The 22,452-nt window shown below is 61.9% G+C and overlaps 2 protein-coding genes across 5 annotated transcripts; one reads left to right on the top strand and one right to left on the bottom strand.

Annotated features, from left to right (window-relative positions):
- Positions 1–85: 85 nt before the first annotated feature.
- FASTK (Fas activated serine/threonine kinase) lies at positions 86–4,399 on the top strand. Of its 3 annotated transcripts, XM_061198936.1 has the most exons (11): positions 204–293; positions 477–529; positions 1,071–1,493; positions 1,983–2,162; positions 2,281–2,420; positions 2,912–3,125; positions 3,227–3,386; positions 3,606–3,697; positions 3,790–3,904; positions 3,982–4,096; positions 4,189–4,399. In XM_061198936.1, coding segments are annotated over exons 1-11 (1,602 nt in total). In that variant the 5' UTR covers positions 204–291; the 3' UTR covers positions 4,297–4,399. The 3 variants fall into 3 exon arrangements, with proteins under 3 accessions (XP_061054918.1, XP_061054917.1, XP_061054919.1); XM_061198935.1 differs by lacking the exon at positions 477–529 and having other exon boundaries at positions 86–293; positions 3,227–3,380; XM_061198934.1 differs by lacking the exon at positions 477–529 and having other exon boundaries at positions 86–293.
- Positions 4,400–4,644: 245 nt separating this feature from the next.
- Positions 4,645–20,728, bottom strand: SLC4A2 (solute carrier family 4 member 2). 2 transcript variants are annotated; one of them, XM_061198910.1, is made up of 23 exons: positions 20,553–20,728; positions 18,180–18,293; positions 16,324–16,489; positions 15,922–16,163; positions 15,723–15,841; positions 13,943–14,175; positions 13,701–13,843; positions 12,081–12,261; positions 10,597–10,732; positions 10,341–10,506; positions 10,088–10,202; positions 9,782–9,966; positions 9,424–9,649; positions 9,059–9,274; positions 8,828–8,976; positions 8,487–8,681; positions 6,874–7,134; positions 6,671–6,760; positions 6,303–6,469; positions 5,707–5,960; positions 5,440–5,609; positions 4,984–5,157; positions 4,645–4,882 (listed from the first exon to the last, which is right to left on the bottom strand). In XM_061198910.1, the coding sequence occupies exons 2-23, from the start codon at positions 18,228–18,230 to the stop codon at positions 4,802–4,804; spliced, it is 3,720 nt and encodes a 1,239-aa protein (XP_061054893.1). In that variant the 5' UTR covers positions 18,231–18,293; positions 20,553–20,728; the 3' UTR covers positions 4,645–4,801. The 2 variants fall into 2 exon arrangements, with proteins under 2 accessions (XP_061054893.1, XP_061054894.1); XM_061198911.1 differs by lacking the exons at positions 18,180–18,293; positions 20,553–20,728 and adding an exon at positions 17,549–17,627.
- Between the last annotated feature and the right edge of the window lie 1,724 nt (positions 20,729–22,452).

Genomic DNA, 22,452 nt, shown 5'->3' with positions numbered 1-22,452 from the left:
CAGCCTCAGCCGCTGGCCCTTTGGCCCCGCCCCGGCCCCGCCCCATCGCCGCGCGCGCAGCTTCCCGGAAGCAGGGGGCGGGGCGCGCGGCGACCTGGCGCGCGGGGACTGACGGGAGCCACGTCTTTGCTGGCCGAGGACTGTGCCGCGGTTGGCGTCTGGGCGGCGATCCGGGGGCTGCTGGGAAGATGGCGGACTCGGTGGTCCCCCGATGAGGAGGCCGCGGGGGGAGCTCGGCCCCCGGGCCCCGAGAGCGACTGAGGGAGCGATCTGCGCGGGGCCTGGGGAGCCATGTAGGGGTGGTGCCTGCGGGGCGGGCCGCGGGGGGGCGGCGGGAGTTGGTGTTGGCGACCGTGCCCACGGTCTCCTGGCATCCCCAGGCCGGGTGGGCGTGGGGGGGGGGCCCTGACACCGCCGACTCCGCGCCATGGCCAAGCTGCGCCCTCCAAGGTGGGCCCTGCGTTCTCGTTTCACAGGCGAGGAGGCTTGGGCAGAGAGACGAAGCCACTTGTCCAAGGTCACGCAGCTGGTAAGTGGGAGCACCCAGCATGGAACCCAGGACCGTCCGGCTGCGGAGCCCGCGCTCCACCCTCCGTGCCGCCGCCGCCTCCTGCGGGAGGGGGAGGTGGTCGGGAGGGCGTATCGTCGCGGCGAGCTGGGCTCCAGGCTGGGCGCGACCACTAACCAGATTCGTGACCTCGGGCTTAAAGTAATCCCCTCGCCTCTCGGGGCCTTGGTTTCTCCACCTGTGAAATCGAGGTAATGCCAGCCCTGCCTCCCTCCTCATAGGCCTGTAAGGAGGACGAGAGGCGATAATGCATGTGGAATTGCTTTGTAAATATCCCTACGCTGAGCACACTGAAGGATTACGATTGCTGTTTCAAAGGATGGAAGAAGGCAGAGAGGGGCGGGTTGGGAAGAGGAGCAGAGCAGTCACAAAGAAGGGTGAACATGAGTCAGGGTTGCTCTGACCCCAGGCTCCACCGGATGGGGAGCGAGGTGAGGAGTAGATAGCTGGTCTTTCTCACCATTGGAGAATACCTCACCCCCTTTTCTGGGCCACCCCTCAGGGTCTCCATCACCCAACTCCATGCTTCGAGTCCTGCTCTCTGCCCAGGCCTCCAGTGCTCGGCTGTCTGGCCTGCTGCTGCTCTCACCAGTACAGCCCTACTGTCTGGGGCCCAGCAAATGGGGAGACCGGCCTCCTGGAGGAGCCCCCCATGCAGGCCCTGTGCAGGGGTTGCAGCGGCTTCTGGAACAGGCGAGGAGCCCTGGGGAGCTGCTGCGCTGGCTGGGCCAGAACCCCACCAAGGTGCGCGCCCACCACTACCCTGTGGCACTCCGTCGCCTGGGCCAGCTCTTGGGGTCTCAGCCACGACCCCCTCCTGTGGAGCAGGCCACACTGCAGGACTTGAGTCAGCTCATCATCCGAAACTGCCCCTCCTTTGACATTCACACCATCCACGTGTGTCTGCACCTTGCAGTCTTACTTGGTGAGGACGGTGTCTGGGGGGTGGGTGGGCGTTAACGGAAGAATAGAGAAACAGCAGAGGACCCGAGATCGCTGACAGAACCCACCTCTCGGGCTTGCCAGGAACGGCACATACGCCGCCACACTTGCTGCTGCATCCATGGCAGACATCACGAGTCAAGCAGCAGGTGTTGCAGCTTAGCTAGGGTGCCACCCCAGGTCCCTTCTAATACAGCGCTCTAGGAAGCCCCTGCAATTTGTTACCACTGGCAAGAGATGAGAACTCACTTGCCGCCTTTGTATAAGGCCTTCCCCACAGACTGTTCTGATACCTTAGTTCACGTGGTATCTCACATTTCCCTAGTGTTTCCACGTGCTCTGTAGCAAACCTTCCAGCCCAGAAAACAGAGCTGAGAAGGATTGGGAATTCATTAACTAAACTCCAGGACTGGAGCAGAGCAGAGCAACTCCCTGTTGCTAGGACTGCCTCCTCTGACCCTCTCCTTCTCAGGCTTCCCATCAGATGGGCCCCTGGTGTGTGCCCTGGAGCAGGAGCAAAGGTTCCGCCTCCCTCCGAAGCCGCCTCGCCCTCTGCAGCCTGTCCTTCGTGGCGGGCTAAGGTTGGAAGCTGCTCTGAGCTGCCCCCGTGTCCAGCGGCATCCACAGCAGCACCTGATCCGCAGCCTGGCAGGTGCTGGAGGGGGTCAAGGTTCGCGGGGGGAGGGGAGCTGAGGCGGAGGCAGGTGGTGTCTGGTGGAGTCTAGTTGAGGGCTGGCCTTCGGGTCCGGCGTGACGGCTGTTCTTCGCAGAGGCCAGGCCGGAGGATCTGACGCCCCACGTGATGGTGCTCCTGGCCCAGCACTTGGCCCGCCACCGGTTGCGGGAGCCCCAGCTTCTGGAAGCCATTGCCCACTTCCTGGTGGCCCAGGAAGCCCAGCTCAACAGCAAGGTGGGATTACCTCCCACCTTCCCACGCTCCTTTCCTACTCATCCCATCCTCAGACACCCTGGCGGGCCTAACCCCCATCCAGCTTGATTGGCTGCTTCTGTCTGCAGCAGACAACCCAGTTAGGCTCTCTGCTCTTTCCCGTGGGGTTCCACCTTTGCTCACACCCTCGCTGGCTTGTCCAGCTCCCCAGCATGTATGCCTGGTTGTCTGCACTTCTCCACTCTTAGCCCCTGTCTTAGCTTGGTTGATCCCACTCTGCTAAGTCTTCAGGGACAGAACCCACAGCCACGTCTCCTCTGCTTGTTTGAAGACTAATGACGTGAAGCTCGAGCAGTGCTTACGCTGTTGCGCTGCGGGTGTGTATGTAGAGGGACTGTTCTGCCTTTACGGTGATGCTGTAAGCTTGCAGCCCAAGCCTCCCTGAGGTTCCGCTTGGAAAGAACATTGGAGAACCATTTCACGCTGGGTGATGGGCTGCTCTTGCCCCACAGGTGGTACAGAAGCTGGTCCTGCCCTTTGGGCGACTGAACTACCTGCCTCTGGAACAGCAGTTTATGCCCTGCCTTGAGAGGATCCTGGCTCGGGAAGCAGGGGTGGCCCCCCTGGCAACTGTCAACATCTTGATGTCACTGTGCCAGCTGCGGTGCCTGCCCTTCCGAGCCCTGCACTTTGTTTTTTCCCCAGGTTTCATCAGCCACATCAGTGGTGCGCAGACTGGAGGGCTGGCTGGGTCCCGGGGAGCCAGTGGGCAGGGGAAGCAGGGTGGGGGTCTGCAACCCAGTAAGCCTTGTCCTGCTTTCCTGCAGGCACCCCTCACGCCCTGATTGTGCGGCGCTACCTCTCCCTGCTAGACACGGCCGTGGAGCTGGAGCTCCCAGGATATCGGGGTCCCCGCCTTCCCCGAAGGCAACAAGTGCCCATCTTCCCCCAGCCACTCATCACCGACCGTGCCCGTTGCAAGTACAGGTGGATGGGGCAGCTTTGGGGAGGGGAGGGGAGCGGCCCGCAAGCAGCACGGGGTAGGCAAACCCGGGGGACCGTGTACTGTGCGTGCTGCTGCGCCCTAGGCAGTCAGAAAGAGCGGAGCAGCAAAGGCATTTCCCAGGGGCGTGGAACTAGGCAGGAGGGAGCTAGAACGAGTGTCTTGGGGGCTTTCCTGATTCCGGTGTTCCTCTCCCCCCTCAGTCACAAGGATATAGTAGCCGAGGGGCTGCGCCAGCTGCTGGGGGAGGAGAAGTATCGGCAGGACCTGACCGTGCCTCCAGGCTACTGCACAGGTGAGCTCCGGGTGGGCCAGCGGCTCGCCAGGCTCGCCAGGACACGGAGCCTCCGCTGAAGGCCAGCGGCTCTTTCTCTCCATGCCCTGCAGACTTCCTGCTCTGTGTCAGCAGCTCTGGTGCTGTGCTCCCCGTGAGAACCCAGGACCCCTTCCTACCGTATCCTCCCCGGTCCTGTCCCTACACAACCCGCGACCCTGCCCAAAGGTAAGGGAAGAGGGTGGGAGAGCCTCGCCTGCCTTCGTAGATGGCGACTCTGAGCCAGTCACTTACTTCTCCTCCAGGGTGGTACTGATGCTGCGGGAACGCTGGCATTTCTGCCGGGATGGCAGAGTGCTGCTGGGCTCACGGGCCCTGCGGGAGCGGCATCTGGGCCTGATGGGCTACCAGCTCCTGCCGGTGAGAGCCCTCCCCACGCCCACACACTCAGCTAGTACCCCTCCCCCGGCCGGCCAGGCCCTGGGGTAACCTGCTACCCTCTCTCCCTGCAGCTACCATTCGAGGAACTGGAGTCACAGAGAGGCCTGCCCCAGCTCAAGAGCTACCTGAGGCAGAAGCTCCAGGCCCTGGGCCTCCGCTGGGGGCCTGAAGGGGGGTGAGGGCGTGCACACGGGTTCAGGATGGCCCCCCTCCCCATTGGGGGGTGGACAGTTTGCACTTTGGCTCCTTCTGCTTTGATTTGTCATTAAAGTCCCTTTCCTTCCCCGTTGCACATCTCGTTTCTGGGACAGAGTGGGCTGGATTCCGCCACCTCTCTTCCATTCATACCTGGCTGACACACACACAGACACAGACACAGACACAGACACAGACACACACACACACACACACACACACACACACACACACACGGCCGGGGACAGGTGGGGGCCGAAGTGGGCTGGATTCCGCCACCTCTCTTCCATTCATACCTGGCTGACACACACACACACACAGAAGGCCGGGGATAGGTGGGGGCCGAAGCACTTTATTGCGGGGGGGCTGGTAAGGGGACTTTAAATTATTCACTTAAATAAAAATGAGGAGGGAGGAGGACGGGGAGAGCACCCCCCAGCCCCTGTTCCCTCTGTCCGTCTGTCCCTCGGCTGTCCATCCCGGCAGCAGCTACACAGGCATGGGCATCTCATTGTACTCGTCCACACCCTCCCGCTCATCAAACACCGGCTCTGCCTCGTTAGCATCCAGCTGTGGTAGGGACAGCATCGGGGGGGTTGGTGCTGAGCACGACCTCTCGGCAAGACCAAGGAGGGGGCCGGTGGGGCTGGGGAGGGGCGCGAAAGGCTTACGCATTTCATCTCTCGCTCGGTGAAGATGCGGGTGAGCACCAGCATGCGGAGCGGCACGGTGAGGAGGAGGAGGAAGGGGAAGGCCAGGGAGGCAGCCGTGGACATGACGGCCCAGAGCACGGCCAGGCAGAGCAGCTGCAGGGCTGTGAACAGGTGCATACGGAGGGTCCGAACCTGGGTGGGGCGGTGCAGGGCAAGACAGGTGAGCCCAGGCTTCTCTCCAGCCTCGAGCGCCCCGGTCCCCGGAGGGCCATCCAGGCCTGCCACATCCAGAGGACGATGACCCCTCTCCCCTCCACAGGGGTGGGACGGAAGCGCCGTCTTGGGTGCTTACCGGAGACGGGTCTGCACAGGCTGAATGGCGGCTGGCCAGAGTGGGCAGATGGGGGGCTGGAGGGTGACCCACACAGACCAGGAGGGGGTAGAGGCATGGGGCCCTTCCGAGCCGGGTCTCACCTTCTTGACATAGGTGACGTCTGGGTGGTGTTTGGGTGGCATGAGCAGCAGGTGCAGCCGCTCGTAGAACTGGATCCCGTTAAGGGAGGTGACTCCCATGTACAGGAAAATCCCGAAGAGCACAGCCAGGGGTATCTGCCGGAGCAGATCCCCGATGACCAAGGAGAGGCCTGGGGGAGGAGGAGGAGGAACAGCTGGCCCCAGGGCTCTCCACCCCAGTGGCCCCAAGACCCCTCCGGGAAGGCTGGGCGCCAGAGGTGAACGTACCCACAAGCAGGGCAACCAGCAGCCCCGTCACCCGCTGCTCCTTGACCTCCTGGATCTTGGGCTTGTCCCCGGGCGCCACAGCCTTGCTCATGACAGTCAGCGCGTTGGCATGCGTGACGGAGCGGACAGTGGCAGCAGCCAACCAGGGCAAGCCAAAGAGGGCACAGATGCCGCCCATGGCCACGATGAGCAGCAGGTCCAGGTGGAAGCCGGAGCCCTTGTGCAGCATGCGTTCCTTCTTGGAGATGATCAGCCTGCGCGGAGACAGGCGCGCACTGAGCCCCGGGCCCAGCTTGGCAGACAACTGTGTCTTTCCAGAGTGCCCGGTCAGTCACCTCCGTCTGTTTTTGGAACCCGATGGTCCCTGCCTCTTCCGTCAGGGCGAGGGTTCCATCATGGAACTGAGTCCTATCTGGCCCTCCCCACCCTCCTGGACAGCTCCCAGCCCGTACTGTGCCCATCCGAGCAAACGTCAGTGGGATTGTCTGCTGCCTACAAAGTAAACTCCAGCAGCCAGCCTGCCGGGGGCTCCAGCCCCTCCACGCAGCAGGTCGTCCCCGTCTGCACAGCACCCCGCCTCTGCCAGGACCACTCACGTGGTGATCTGTGTCTCCATGAAGATAAGGATGAAGACCAAGATGGCGGGCAGCAGGCTGGCGACCATCATCCACACGGGGAAGGAGCTGTGCTCCCCCAGGGGGTTGATGACCCAGCCCCGCTTCTCTGGGGCTGTCACTGAGAATCCGCTGGGCACGCTCAGCTTCTGCGGGGCAGAGGGTGGGGCCGGGGACGGGTGAACCTTGGAGGGAGTGCCCTGAGCTGCACTGGGCAGGGTGGACGCTGAGGGCGTGCTGTGGGAAAGGCCTGGTGTCTGCCCAGTTTAGAGGCAGCTCTGGACTTGGGGGCCTGGAGGGGAACATCCAGAGTCCAGCATCGCCTCACTGCTGCGTGCGCTCCGCCGTACCTGGGTATAGGTGTCCTCAATACTGTAATCCACAAGCACCATGATGAGGATCGCGATGGGTACCCCAAAGTCCCCGATCACTCGCCGTACCTGCGGGCGAGCACCACGCTCAGAGGCCCCACGCCTCGCTCCAGCTCTGACTCCGAGTCGCCCCCCTTCCTGCCCCCAGATCTCGCCGCCCTCGGGCCTGCCAGCCCACACACCCGGCCAGGGAAGAACCGGCTGTTCTTGAATTTGCGCAGGAAGAAGGCGATGAAGAAGGTGCCAGCCATGAGCACCAGCGACAACAGGGCGGTGTTGGGCTGGCCCCGGGGCCTCCCCTGCCTGGACGGCCCGGCTGAGCTCTCATTCCTCGGCCCCAGCGTGGCTCCTGCTCCTGCCCCAGCCCACGTGGTGTTCTCGCTACTGTCTGCCTCGGAGCTGTTGGAGACCGAACAGCCATGGAGGGGATGTTCCTGGAAGATCTGGGGAGAGGACAAAGGATTCTATCAGCTTAACTGGTGAGACATCCGGGACTCAGCTATATGCTGAGTGGAACAGGTGGGGCTGGGGGTGGCTGGCCTGCCCTCAAGAAGCTTGTCTCGATTAAGAAAATGACCCAGGTGACAAGATGTGAGCACAAGACAACTAGGAATTAAGAGAGGGGCTGGTCTGGGACTTCCCTGGCAGTCCAGTGGTTAAGACTGAGCTTCCAATGCAGGGGGTGTGGGGGTTTGATCCCTGGTCAGGGAACTAAGGTCCCACATGCCACCTGGCGTGGCCAAAAAATTTAAAAAAAAGAGAGAGGGCGGTTGGTCTAATTTGGGAAAGCAGCTGCAAACGAGGCTCCAGCCAGGCCTGGAGGAGCAACACAGGGAGTGTGGTGGACCTTGGGGGCACACCTTCTCCTGATCCTGACACAGACACAGACATGGGTCTCATGCCCAGACTGTGACCCTGTCTGTCATCTTGGGGGCCTTTCCCTTTGACATTCTGGATTGTTGGCCGCTTTAACAAAAGCACAGGGACTTCCCTGCTGGCACAGTGGTTAAGAATCCACCTGCCAATGCAGGGAACACGGGTTCGAGCCCTGGTCCGGGAAGATCCCACATGCTGCGGAGCAACTAAGCCCATGCACCACAATTACTGAGCCTGCACTCTAGAGCCCGCGAGCCACAACTACTGAAGCTCGCGCGCCTAGAGCCCATGCTCCACAACGAGAGAAGCCACCGCAGTGAGAAGCCTGCGCACCCCAACGAAGAGTAGCCCCCGCTCGCCACAACTAGAGAAAGCCCGCGCGCAGCAATAAAGACCCAACGCGGCCAAAAATAAATAAATAAAGTTATTCAAAAAACAAAAAAAACAAAAGCACATATTACCTTCGTTATTAAAAATGTGTGAGTCATCCACCTAGATATTCAGCCTCACAGGTAATGAAATAATTGCAAAGGAAGCTCATAAGGATCCCCCTTTTCACATCTTAAATTTTTTAAAATTTATTTCACAGAAGATACTGTGAAATATACGTCTCATATGCTGTGAAACATGTGTACTACTTTTGCAAAAATGTATTTGCAAGTTAAAAAAAAAAAAAAACCTGAGTCTTTAAGACTGATCTGAAGCTCTGGTGTCTATGTTGGTGACAGGGAGGGAGGGAGGCAGGGAGGGAGGGAGGGCGGGGAGGGGGTGGGGGCAGGAGGAAGGACCAGCCTAGGTTCTGTGGCTCCGTGGGGCAGCCGGGCCTCACGCTCGGAGAACAAAGGGGCAGGACGCCCCCGGCTCCCTCCAGTCCCAAAGCCTCGCCCCTCCTGGGCCAGGTCCCGTCGGACCCACCCACCTTAACCAGCTTGTAGAAGGTCTCGTAGATGAAGATGAGGGAGATGAGGAAGGCGAAGATCTCCTGGGTGAAGCGGGAGACGAAGCGCACCAGGAAGCTCCCCTCCAGGGCCACCATGAGCAAGGCCAGCAGCACCAGCCAGAAGCCAATCCACACGCGGCCCACCAGGTACTCCAGGTTGTTGCTGCTGCAGAACTGGGGCGGGGTGGGCAGTCAGATTCGGAGCCCGGGGCGGGCTAAAGGGGTGGCAGGGGGTGGGGGGGGGTGGGAGTGTTCGGGGAAGAGGAGGGGGAGCTGAGCTGGGCAGGAAGAACCAGCTTGGGTAGCCCGTGGCCCCTCACCGAGAAGAAGGCTTCCTCAAAGACCAACAGGGGCCCCGAGAAGCCGATCACCAGCAGCGGCTGGGCCCCCAGCAGGCAGAAGATCACGCCCTGGATTGCCGTGGACATGATCAGCTCCGATACTCCAATCAGGTCATGCGTCTTCTCTCCTAGGGCGGCAGGAGCCAGCTCAGGGCCTGGCGGCCGGGGGCACCCGGGCGCTCCCCGCCCCGACCCGAAGCCTCTCCTTACCCAGCAGCCCCCCGAAGGTGATGGCAGGAGACAGGGCCGCGAAGTAGATGAAGATGACGGCGGCCAGGCACTGGGGGTCGAGCGCATCTCGGAAGTCGCTCAGGTAGTGGGGATAGCGGCGCCGCACATCTCGGATCAAGCCCCCAAAAGGCCGGCCTGTCCGCCGAAGGGGATCGTCTTCCACCGCACCTGCCGCCTCTACCATCTGCAGGAGCGCTGCAACCCGGGCCTCCATCAGGGCGCCCGTCACAGCCCTCTTCCTCCCGTCCCGCTCTCCTCCGCGTACAACAGACCACCCTCCAGCCTAAACCCCAACCCCCCAGCCGGCAGCCCGGACCTGGCCCCCGGCCTGCACTGGCCCGTACCCTTATCTTGGGCTGACTTGGGCTCCAGCCCAGCCCCCGGGGGCAGCAGCCGGCCCTGCTCCTCTCGCTTCTTGAGCATCTGGCGCTGGAAGTGGGCAACGGATCGCAGCAGCTCCTCGCCCTGCACCTCCGAGGGCGGCAACACCACGCTGCAGTCCAGGAAGGCGTTGATGGCCGTCAGCAGGTCCTCCCGCTCGTCTGCCAGGTAGGCGGCCTCGTGGAATTGCTGCCAAAGCGGGACCGGGGCTAGTGAGGCTACGGAACGAGGGCCGGGGGGCCTGGGGCCAGGCTGGGCGAGCTGGGTGGGGGCATCCCAAGTGGGCTCTGGGGCATGAGGCCCGGCCGGGCGGCGGCTGACCTTGTCGGACATGAGGGTGGAGATGGAGCGGCCGATCTCGTGGTAGTCCATGTTGGCACTGCTCGGGCCCAGCAGCAGGAAGAGGAAGCGCACGGGCACCGGCACCTCCAGCACCGCGTCCAGCTCCGCTGCCTCCCGCAGCCGCACGAAGGCCATGGTGGGGCGGGAGAGGAACTCCACGCAGCCTGGGGGCGTGCAGCTGGCATGGGCGCGGGAACACCGGTCGCCTCCCAGCCCCCAGCGCAGGGGCGCCACCGAGGCAGGCCCGGCCACCCGCACCCTGCCCCCCGAGCTCGCCCCACATACCCACAAGGACCACCGTAGCCTCGGCGTTCTCAGGGATCTTCTCCAGAAGCTTCAGCTCATGCTTGGACTTGGAGCGGGTGATCCCAGCCGGAGGAGCTGGAGGAGGCAGCTCACGCTGGGGATGCAGGAGAGCAGAGCTCAGCCTGGCCACCCACCACCCCCGGCCCCGCACGTTCCCGCCCGACTCGCTCGTGGTCCCGCAGCCACGGTGGCGGCCGGACCTGACCCAGGCAGGGTCACTTTCTCCCCTCACCTCTCGCTCCACCTCCAGCCGGGTCTCGGGAACACCTCCAATGAGAGGCTCGGTGACGTGGGGGTCGCTCTCGGCCCCCTGGCCGTGGTGATGCCCCAGCAGGGAGCCCAGGGAGCCGGCCGAGATGTTGCGGGGAAAGGAGAAGTCCTTCTCGTCACTCGGGTGGCTGGTGGGGCAGCAGGCAGGAGGTGAGGAGGCGCCGGCGGCCGGCGCTGGGCACAGGCGGGTGGGCAGGGTGCGGCGGGCGGTGCCTCACCTGTGTTTCAGCAGCAGGGCCCTCAGCACGTTGGCTCTGTCCTCGGCCTTGATCTGGTCAGAGATGACCATCTGCTCCACCACCTGGTGGGCCACGCCAGGCAGGGTCTGCTGGTCCAGGTCCAAGAGCACAGCCCCTGGAATAAGGACAACCCAGAGGGGCCCTCATCCCCAGGCAAGACGCAAGGGCGGGGATGGGAGGGAGGGAGGGAGGGAGAGCGAGAGTGAGGGCAGCCAAGTAAGTGTGGCCCAGGGATGGAGTACCAGCCCAGGAATCAGTGAGCAGGGCCCAGCTCTGCCCGAGGCCCAAATCCCACGGCCTCTCTGACCCATTTCTTCCAACCCCCCCTCTCCCCGCAGGAATGCTGTGGGGCTCAGCAGAGGCCAGGGAACCCCAGCCATCAGAGAGGCCACCGGGGCCGGGCCCTGCCCAGATGCCCCTTCCGGGAAGCACGCAGCAGGAAGTGCCCTGAGGGGCCACCCACTCGGCCTAGACTGCTCTTCACTGCCAGCAAGTGCCTCCTCTGAGTGAGCTGCCTCCTCTGCTTCACTCTAGGGTCCTAGTTCTGCCCTCTGGAGCACGACACACCCGGTCTGCGGCCTCGTCCCCGTGGCAGCCCTGGAGCCATCTGAAGACATCCCCCTCCAAGTCCAGCAGCTGCTCAAGGACAGTTTCTAGATCTCTCCACCCCGTCACTGCTCTGAGCTGCCATTTCATATAGAAATGAAGGTCCTTTCAAAAGCCACCAGGTCATTTTTCCATCAAAGGTCAACTCACAGGAACACAGAACTAAAGAACAAACAGAACTGAAGTCCCCCCGAGCAGCCAAACCCGAGATCGCAAAGCCCGGCGATAAAGCACCCGCATTCTGGCAGCTTACCCCAAGCCCTCAAGCCTCACTCAGAGCCTAGTTAGTTTCTGCTAGTTTGGAAATAATTCTGACAGCAGGTTTCTGAGTCCTCAGCTGCTGAGAAGCAGGCCTGCTGACAGCAACTGGGCGCGATTCCCCAACAGGAAGGAGGAAACAAGCAAACAGCAGAACATCAGACACAGAGCTCGCAAATCCTGCCTCTGTGCTCATGCAGTCAAGTTTACACAGCCCTACTACAGGTTAGGTCACATTCCCCAGAATCTCTAGAATTTCAGAAAGCGTTCCACCAAAACTGTTTGACAACATTGTAGCATCCAAAACATACCAGCTTCCGTTATCTGAAAATATCACTTAGAGAAGCTGCTTGCTGAAGATGCCAGACAAGAGAAGAGGGTCAGTCCTGCCCTGCAGTCACCCAGTGACAGAACCCGAGGAACGGCAGGCATCGTGAGAGGTGATATCATGACAGGAGATGCTCCCTCCTGGGCTCTGGTGACATTACACACCCTGTTGCTCAAGACAAATGTGGGACCATGTGGTCCTCAGAGAACGGGCTTGGCGGGCGAAGGGAACTCCTGGGGCGATGATGGGCAGGGGGTGGGGTGTGGGTTACCGTGGGCCAGGGTCCGGCGCAGCTCCAGGAGGCTGCGGAACGAGAGGGAGGCCACGTGGGGCTTCCCCCAGCGCTCCGTCTCCTCCTCCACATCCTCCTCGAATTTGATCCAGCGCGCCGTCTCCCGCCACTGAGGCTCCTGGTTTTTGTCCAGCAGCAACTCATTCAGTTCCACAAACACCTTGGGGTGAGATGAGAGGGCATGGCAGGACGGAGGGCACAGGGCACAGGCATGGAGCCTGGGCGAGTTATTAACCCATCTGAGACTGTCCCTCGTCTGTAAAATGGGAGTAATACCACCCCCATTACTAGTGTATAGCACAGGGACCTAGTGTATAGCACAGGGATCTAGACTCAATATTTTATAATAACCAATAAGGGAAAAGGATCTGAAAAAAATAGATATATATGTATGTATAACTGAATCACTTTGCTGTACACCTGAAACTAACACATTGTAAAGCAACTGTACTACAATAATAATAATAATAAAAGGGCTCTAATGATGGCTAAAAGAAAAAGTATACAAAACATTTAGCACAGTATATGACTCTTAGTAACTGTCTGATGAATGGTCACTACACACACACACACACACACAAACTGGAATTTTTTTTTTTTTTTTTTTGGCCTCGGCACGCAGCATGCGGAACTTCCCTGACCAGGGATCGAACCCATGGGAAGCGAGGAGTATTAACCACTGGACCACCAGGGAAGTCCTACATTGGAATTCTGTAGGATTCATTTATATGCATTCAAGAACTGGCAAAACTAATTGAGAGTGACCGCACAGCGGTCACCTCTGAGGGTGGTGACTAGGCAGAGGCCTGAAGGAACTTTCTGAGTGTGGGAAATGTCCTACATCTAGGTAGGGTTGGCCAGGTATTTACACGTGCGAAGTGTCACAGAGCTGTACGCTCAACCCGAGTGTGCTTTACTGTGTCTGTTTGACCGCAATAAAAAGGTTACCAAAAAAATCCACTGCAAGGGTCAGGATTCAGGACCAGAGCCCTGGAGTCTAAGGTGGGCAATGTCGCTAAGCAACTGAGTGGCCTTGACCAGTCACTGCCCCTGATTTATGGCTGATGCCGCCTGGGCCGTCATCCTCACAGGTTATGGGAGGGCTGGATGAGCACAGAGGTGACTGGATTCTGAAAAATGAAACGCGCCGCTCCACAGAGCTGCCTCTGGCCCAAACGGTCCTCAAACACCTCGCTGCCAGCTGCCAGCAAACAGGCATGAAAGAGAAGCCGACCTGACTAAGATGTGAACCAGAACTGTGAGGCCCACACCAGCAACAGCAGGTAATACCGTAATAACTGTCTGGGGACAGACGGCTACTAGACTTACCGTAGTACACATTTGGTAATATGTTTAAATGTTGAATCGTTATGTTGTACACCTGAGGCTAACATAATATTGTGTATCAACTATATTTCAATTAAAAAAAAAAATCACTGTTTGAAGATGTGTATATTGCACTCTTGTGCAGTGTACAACCTTCAAAACCATACATGGCAACCCTGGTGCTCGAGATTACCGCAGGTCCGAGACGGGGCGGGGGCTGTGGTGAGAAGACGGATGGGGAGATGCTGGGAGACCGTGAAGCGGAGAAATTACCTCGTGGGGCTTGTGGGGGGCCCGGGGCCGGGCCCGAGGGGTGGGGCCAGGCTCTCGCCCTTCCCGGCCACTCTGCACAGACGCTTTGGCATTCTTCCGCACCAAGTGTCGCCGTACCCCAGGAACGTCCTCAAACCGGTGACCTGTGGGCGGGGGGTGGAGGGACAGGGTCAAGCGCCCCTTCCTCTTACCCCCAGCCTCGTTCCCAGCAGCTCCGGGCTTGGCCCAGGCCCAGCACTCACTCTTCATGAGGTCTAGGTCGGCCGTGGCCAGCGTCTGGGCCTCGCTCTCGTCCGTTGGGACCCGGGGCAGCAGTGCCTGCTCAGCCCCAGTCATGCTCCCGATGCGTCTCCTCTCCTGCAGATTGTAGCTGCGGTGCCCAGGCTGCGCTTTGGCCGGGGGGCGCCCAGAGGCACCCCCGTCATCACCTCCCGCTGTGACACTGGCCACGGCCGCCACCTCTTCCACCAGGGCTCTGGACAGACAAAGCAGCTGTGAGCCTGAGAAGGCGGGCCCCTCCCCCTCGGCCGGGAGCCACACAGGAGGGACCCAGGAAGGGGACCCCGCTGGACCTCACCCCTCCTCGCTCCCCACTCTCGGTAGGTGCAGACGTGAAAGAGTGAGGATTCTGGAAGCACACTGCCGCATCTAAATCCGGCTTCGGCAATTTACTGGCTGTGCCACCCAAGCAATCACACAAGCCACCCGGAACATTAGCTCAGCAGCAAAATGGAGCTGAGGGCAGCCTTCCCAGGTGTGGGGAGAGTGAAGTCGGAAAAGTACCCAGAGTGGGACCTGCTTCCCCTCCCAGGCACACCCCTAACAATGGACTCGAGGTTCACAGGGTCCCACGTTTCTAACCAAGTGCAGTAAAGTACATGGAAATGGGCCTTTGAAACTGTAGACAGCCCACCCCTACCCAACAGTCATAAGGAGGATATGAACCCCTGTCCCTTACAGATGCCAGCTTCTGCTCCTGTCCCCCAAGCCACGATGCCCCCTTTCTCTCTGCCACTGCCAGTGGGTCCCTGTCCCTGCCGCACCATTCCTAACCGTTCTCCCGGCATCTCACCTCCCACAGCTCCAAGCCCCCATCCCCTGCCCCTGACCAGTCCCTCCTCTGCCAGGCTTTCTCCACCTACACCTACCTTCCGTGCCCTCGCTTCTGCTCGCACCCCTGCCCACAAATCTGACCCACTTTTCCAACGCCGTGCTCTCTCTGGGGCTCCGCCACCTCCTCCTGGCCGTCCAGCCACCTGCAGGCCTGCGCCCCCAGTGCAGACGGCCAACGTGGACCCAGCTCCATCCACACTGTCCTATCTCCCCAGCCAGTCTGTGCCGCCCTGGAGGGGCAACTCGCCCTTCACTTCCCCGGGTCCTTCGCACTGCCTGGCACCCAGAAACCAACAGGGAGGTCACAGTAGTGACCTTGAGACCTAGTTCAAAGTGATTTCTTCCAAGAAGGCTTCTCTGGCTAACAACCCAGCTCCAGTCACCTACTGGTACCGACACTACACCTGAACCAGGTCGTCTGGCACAGTAGCTTGTTCTGATACCATTTCATGAGACCACAACCAGGGGAGACTGGCAGCTCCCTAAGAGCAAGGGGGGGGTCTCCTACTCCTCTCACACCCTTGGGGTCCCGGGGGTGCTTGGAGGTCACCCGGCCGGTCCCTGATCCGGGGTTTGATGCCGTTCCACCTGAAGCCATGGGCGGGGGGATGGCAGGGGGTGGGAGGAGGCGGCTTAGACCACACATCTCTCCCGTGCCAGGCTGACCCATACTTCAACTTCCGTTCACACCACCCTTTAATCCCTGCTACCACCCTGTGAGAAAAGTTCTATTATTCTTGGTTTATAGATGGGAAAACAGGCTCAGAGACACTGTGACTTGTCCAAAGTCAAATCGCAGCGGCAGGACTGGGATTTCTGAACCTGTCTGAGGACCTCAAGGCTCTTGCTTTTTTCCCCACCTCAACTCGCTGCTGCCGGCACGGGAGGTCCCTGTTCGGGGACACTTACCCAGTCTGGGCCCCTCTGGTGGCCCGGGGAGCTGCCTCGTGGTGGGGCAGCATTGGAGGGGGAGACGGACTGGTCGCTTCCGCCTTCCGGTCCGCACCTTCATCCTCCTGGAGAAAGAACTAGAACAGGGACCCGTGTGAGCAGGTGAGGCCAGGCCAGGGGTCCCGCAGACATCCCCAGGAGCCCTGCCCCCGCTCACCTGCACGGAAGAGGGTGTGGACGCAGGGGACGGCTGCGTGAGTGCCCGGGCCCCCTCGGCCTCACTGGCCTCATCCTCCTCTTCCTCGCCCTCCTCGATGGTGGGGGTCTCCCCGGTCGGGGAGGTTCCAGGGCGCCTGCGCGGCTTCCGTCCTGGGCCCTGGGGTACCTTTCGGCGCCTGGCGTCGGGAGGCAGGTGGGTGGACAGCGGGTGGTGGATGTGGTGGGAGGACTGCCGGTGGTCTGCAGGGAGGAGGGCGCTTGGCTGCCGGCGGGCACGGCTCCCCGCTCAGCTGGCCGGCCCCCAGCGCCCCCCCAGGCTCCCGGCTCCCTCCTGGCTCCATCCTGGCAGCCAGAGCACCCCTGCCCCCCCGCTCGCCCCCGCCTCCCCGAGCCCCCTCACATTCAAAGTCTGCCTCCCCGTAGCTTCGGCCCGGCTCCTCCCCTCCTCGGGACCCGGCCTCCAGTAGGATCTCCTCAAACCGCTCCACGCCCAGGGTGCGGTGAAGTTCATCCTCCTCCTGCTCAGGGAAGCCAGGCGTCACAGGGCCCAGGCTCTCCGGCTCCGGCTGTGGACAAGAAGGGGCGGTGAGAACGCACGCGGGAGTCATTCCTCGAAACCCCACCCTGCCTAGCGTTAGAGTCCAGTACCACCCCCCCGCCCCGGCTGCCCTCCCCTCGACTGCCAGGGACTTGGGACTCAGCACCCACGCCCCCAGCAGCCCGCCCCCCCCACCCCGGGTTCCGGGCTCTCAGGACCCTGGCTGGGCGCATTCCAGTCAGTTCTAGGGCAGGTGGAAAGTGTCTGCCCTGGAAGCCTCAGCAGAAATCCTGTGTGTCCAGCCCGCAGGTCAAGGTCGGGTGTGTGATCTGGGCCGTTCACATGGCTGATAGTAGTGAACGCAGCCCCTGGGCTCGGGGACAGCGACGGAGCCTGAAAAGTAACTTCTGCAGGCGCCTGAGCTAACTGACCCGGGCTTGGTCTGAATCAAACCAGAGCCCAGCTCCCGGACAGGGATGCAGCGGTCCACCTTGTGAGGAGAGGCCCCCGTTGGCAGCAGGGGCAGCCCCCCCGCACTGAGTCCGGAGCCCCGGCCCTCAGCCGCTGCGGGCCCCGCCCTGCCCCCACCCTCACTCCCCCCACCTGAGTCATACTGCAGGAGCGGCGGGACTGTGGTGGCGCTTTGGAGAGCTCAGCCTAGCTGAGCAGCCGGCCGCCCAGCCCACGGCCTTGGTCCAGCCCCCCCCACCCCTCCCCCTCCCCCCGCTGGCCGGCTCAGCTCCAGGCACCGCTAAATATTTGCTCAACAGCTTCTGGACTTGAAGGGCATCGAGATCTCCAAGGGCAGGGGTACCAGAGCAAGGAAGAGCAAGGGGGAGGGAGGTAGGCTGGGAAGAAGGGCGGGCCTTGGAGAGTCTCGGAGGTGGGGTCACGAGCAGCTGGGGGTGGCAGGGACACTGGGCACGAGAAGATGCAGGGGTGAAGAGTCTGCCTCTCCCCAGCCCACCCCCGCAGCTCTAGCCCGGCTCCCCCCCCCCCCCCCCCCCCCCCCCCGCACTCACTCTCACCAGAATTAGCACGCGGGCTAGCCCGGGGTGGGGGGAGGAGGGTCAAGAACCCCTCGCACCTGAGGCTGCAGGAGGAAGTCCATGGCCGGCAGGGGTGAACTCGAGAGGGAGGGGGAGAGGACCGGCCGGCGCCTCTTCCTGGTCACGTGCCCCGCTGGGCCAAAGTGACCAATAACGGGCTGATTATGGCACTGGGGTTAATCATTAGCCTTCCCAGGAAGATGGGGAGGGGGACACGTGGGGCAGTGGCCACGTGGGGGCCAGGAGGGGCGGGGCTGAGTGGCACGTGGGGCCGGGGGTGCAGCGGTCTGCCCAGAGCTACCTTGCAGAAGACTGGCGCCGCCTCTAAGACCCAGTCAGAGGGGGGTCGCTGGCTTAGAGACCCAGGCTTCCCAAAGTTCCTCTCTCTCTGAGGCTAAACAACCACCCGGGTCTTCAGGACACAGCCTCAACTCCCTCCCTAGGACCAGAAGCTGTCTGACACCCACCCCCCAACCGATACCTGTCCCAGACCCAGCGCCCCACGCAAGGCCCAGAGCGGGGATGGCGGTGCCCCTCCCAAGTCCCTCACAGGCTCCCCTCCCAGGCCTCTCCGGACACACACGCCCCTGTTTGACACAGACCCGCACCCTGGCCAGAGCCCCGGGGGTGATGGTGGAGAGGGACAGAGGGGCAGCGGGCAATACTCACAGTGCGGAAGGAATCTGCGCCCGAGGCGGGGCGCCGGGGGGCGCTGCTCATGGCCAAATCCTAGCCCTTCTCGCTGTAGCTGCGGCTTTCAGGGCAACAAGGCGGCGGCATAACCTGGGGGGGGGGTGGCGGGGGAGGAGCAATCACTGCGTGAGAGAGGTGCCAGGCCTGCAGGGGCACCCCAACATTGCACAGCCAGGGGAGGGCAGGGCACGGGGGCTTCACGGAAGCCCGCTGGCCACGAGGGGTCTCCTGGTTGCACAGGATTCTCCCAGACTATGAAAGGCCTTAGAGTGGCCCTTGGAGGGTGGGGGGAGCAAAGAGAGTTATTTATGGGAAGAAAAGAGAGGAACAAAGAGAGACAGAGGCAAGGACTGAGGCACAGGAGGCCACAGAGGGCCAAGGGACTAAGCGGAGTGAGGGGGAGAGAGCCGGGGGTGAGAGATGCTGGGGGAAAAAAAAGGCAGACAGGAGTCAAGGCCCAGACCTGGAGAGAAAGCAGCAGAGATCAGGGAGGGGAGACAGAGGAAGCAGGGAGGAGAGGCCGAGCCAGAAACGGGAGCGGTGGCCCAGTGGTGGCACGGCACGCTGAGGCGGCCTGAGACCAGAGAGGGCTGTGCTGGGGGGAGTGAGACACCCCTTGAGGCAGAGACGACAGGAGGATGAAGGAAGGGAGAAAGAGAGCTCTGGAGAGAGCCCAAAACAGCAAGCAACGGGGCTGTTCATGTGCCCCCTCCTCTGAAAAAAGCCTAGCCCCGAAGTGTGGGGTAGGGGGAGGCTCCCTGGGGGAGGGGCAGGAGCCCAACTCCACTCACTCCGTGGGAGGGAGGAAGGGAGGCTGGCAGGCACAGGCCCGGCACGGCTTTATAATGGGGGAGGGGCACGTGACGACCAGAAGGAGGGTGGGCACAGAAACTCTGAGGTTCTGCCCTCAGGAGCAGTCCCGATCCCTCCCCTCCCCAAGCCTGGGGCCAGGAAAATCTGAGTGGCAGGGCTGACGCCCTCCTGACTGTGACTGTAGGGGTGTCTGGGGAGGACACTGCGCGGGGGGAGGGCAGCAAAAGAGCTGCGGTTAGGGAACCTGACCAGTGCCAACTGGGGTACCTATTCCTAGTGGGGGCAGTGCTGGGGACACCCAAGGCTCTGCGACGGCAAAAGTACCGAAGCTCCCCAGTGTGTCACTGGGGGGTCGGGGTTACCGGATTTAGGGCCAACTCGGGGGTAAGACAGGTTAGTGCAGGGTCAAACAATGTAGGTCTGGGGGTCAGTCCAGGGTGGGGAGCCTGGAGCAACACATTCCTGGCCGGCCTTCCAACTCAGCTGACTGCCCTCTTCACCTCCCCCTAGCAGGCCCTCCGCCAGGGCAAGTCTGGTGCGGGGGAGAGGGGTGCTGGGGGAGGAAACCCGGTCTGGGAAGGAGTGCCGGCACCTGCCGGCGCCACACTCCCCGCTCCAGGCTGTGCCCTCAGTGTGCTCCTCCATCCTCCCCTCCTCCCTTTACCTCCGCCCCCCCCTTCGCCCCCGCCCCCACCATCCCAGAACACAAAGCAGCCTCTGTCCAGAGCATCGGTGCCGATAATCCGGGCTGGGGGCACATTCCGGGGACCAGCCCCGACCGGCCCGGAGGATTAGCAACTCTCCCCTGCCCAAGGGATTAGCACTCCGGACCACCTTGGGGGGCATTAACCACCCCCCAGGTGAATTCGCACATTCCACAGCTCTTCGATGTGGGCCTGGCGGGAGTGGGGAGCGAAGGGAGGAGGGAAAAGTGGACCCTGGATTTCAGGCGGCGCCGCCCCCCACACCCAGCACAGAGCTCCCCACCCAGACAAGCCAGCCCCCCAGGAGCTAGGTCGAACTCTCCGCGCTCCCCTTTCCCATCCCCACCCAGCTGCTCCCTCTTCTGCCTGATCCCTTGTCCTGACCTGACCCGCCAACCCCTTCCCGGCTCCGCCTCCCAACCCCGAGATCGGGGGCAGAGGCTTGGGGCAACTCCTGGGCAGGGCACCCTGGACGGGCCTGAAGGATAGAGCAGGGGACCAAAGGGGAGGGGTGTCGTCCTGGAGTCCTCCCAGGAGTTGGGAGGGCCGGCGGCGCCTCCCAGAGAGTACCCCCTCCTGGTGGCAGGGGGCGCGGCACCCTCGCTTTAGGGAACTCTAAGAAGCGGACCCTGGATCCCGCTTCCTACCAGCAGTCACTCCTCTCGCCTCCCCATCCTTCTCCCCAAGACCTCGCTTCCCCGCGCCCCAGTCTCCGCCCTTTCCTGCACTTCCACTCCCTCCCAGCTCCGAGTGCCGAGTTCCCCCCTTTCCTTTCCCCTCCCTTCCTCCCTCCGCGGCCCTGGCCCTCCCCCTCCGCCACCTCTCCGCTTACCCGCTTCCTCTGGACTTCGTGCTGCAGGGGTCTCGGGGTCTCTCCCCCTTCTCTGGAGCCCTCGCGCGCTCCCGACGACTCCCCCGTGCCCACCTTGGGGCGCGACCCCGTCGCTCCCAACTTCTCCCAACTCAACTTTCCCCCGCGCCACGGGCAGGCCAGCCCCCTGCGTGCGCGCCCCCTGGCGCACCGTGCGCGGCCCCGCCGCAGCGGGTTGGGAGGCGCGGAGAGGGGGCCGAGACCCGGGGGCGGAGGCGCGCTCCCAGGCACGGCCCGGCACTGGGAGACCAGCGCCGAGGAGGCCGCCCCGGCTGTCCCTCGGCACGGCCCAGCGAGGTTGCCGCCCCGGGCTTCCCCGCATGGGCGCCCCGGGAACGTCGTCTCTTGGCCCCATTAGGCACCTCTGGGCGGAAAGGGGCCCGCCTCATGCTGGGGATCCCAGACAGGAAAAAGGAGGCACAAAGATGATCAGGAAATTCGAGGCAGAGGAAGTTGAAATATAAATGCATCGGGGTCAAGATTCTCTCGCGGCCGCGGGCGTCCCCCGCCTCCCACCCGCAGTATCCCCAGTGCCTCCAAGAAAGCCCCTGTCTTTGCCAGGAGGACGGGGACGGGAGGCGGGGGGAGCGCGAAAGGGGTGATGGCGGGGGTGGATGCCCATTACCCTGAACTTAGACTTTACGAACCGGGGAAATTCTGCCTCGGAGAGATTCCCTGCGGTGACCTCCCTTCTCGAACCCTATTCATAGTCATCACCTGTCATTTAAAGATCTCTGTGTGTACTTCTGGTTTTCTAATAAATTATAACTTCTTCCAGATAAGGAATATACGTTTCGCTTCTTTAGTCTGCCACCGGCTGAAGCACTGCAATGTGTATGCAGAAAACGTTCAGATATAAACGAGTTAATTAGCAAATGTTTAGCACCAACTTTGGTTCCGGCGCTGAGGAGTGCTGTTTGGGGCAGTTATCATCCAGTTCACATCCCTCAAGAATGCAGTCATGAGACAATTAGAGAGAAGCCGCAAGAAAAATCTATAATCAACTCCTTAAGGGATGAGGTCAAGGCTGCTTCAAGTGTAGCTTCTGTCTGTTCTTCTGTCTGTTGAGGGCAGTAACCAACCTGCCAGCCCTCGGCCACACCCTGGCCGACTCCAGTGGGCCCGGGCTCTGCAGGGGGCGGGGACACCCTCCCCAGTGTCCAGCCAGCTTGCCTCGGGATATCAGAGTGTAGCGAAAGGCTGGAGTTGGGTGGGCTCCGAGACGACAAACGGGGCTCACAGGAGAGAGGAGTCTCTGGCGTTTGGTAAATCCAGTCTCCACTGGGGCACACCTGCCTCTCTTTCCAGCCCTGCGGTCAGCTGGTCCCTGTGAAGTCATCATCAGCAAGATATGGCTCAGAGCCATTCCCCAATCAATCCTGAGGTCACCAGATGGCCTAGGGAGAGGTGGAAACCCGTGCTGAAATTGTCAGGGAGTCGATGGAACCTCAATATCATCAACCGGGGCAGAGCAGGGCCACCTGGGCTCAGGATGCAGGCCGCCAAAACCCAAACCTTAGAAAGCGCCCCACCCCCACCCCTGCTGCCTTCTGGAATGTGTAGTCCCGGAGAGGTTCCTTTTCAAATGAAGGTTGTAAGCGCTGAAAACGAATAACACTAGCGGGGCACACTGGGAGCTGCGCGCGACGGCGGGGAGCCGGGAAAACGGACACGCGATGCTTCCTGGGACTTGAAGTCCAAGGGTTGACTCCGCGGTCGAACAGGAGTCCCGGGAGGCAAGTGCTGCAGAGAGCCTGAGCGCAGCCTGCTGGGGGTTGTAGTCTTCTTGCTGTCTAAGGCCCCGGGCATTACTGGGAAACCTGGCGCCCTAGGACTACAAGCCAGAGAAGCCCATGCGCAG

The sequence above is a fragment of the Eubalaena glacialis genome, chromosome 8, assembly GCF_028564815.1.
Source record: "Eubalaena glacialis isolate mEubGla1 chromosome 8, mEubGla1.1.hap2.+ XY, whole genome shotgun sequence".
Classification (NCBI taxonomy): Eukaryota; Metazoa; Chordata; class Mammalia; order Artiodactyla; family Balaenidae; genus Eubalaena; species Eubalaena glacialis.
The sequence above is the reverse complement of the archived record's forward strand: the minus strand, read 5'-3'. Positions and strand labels throughout refer to the sequence as shown.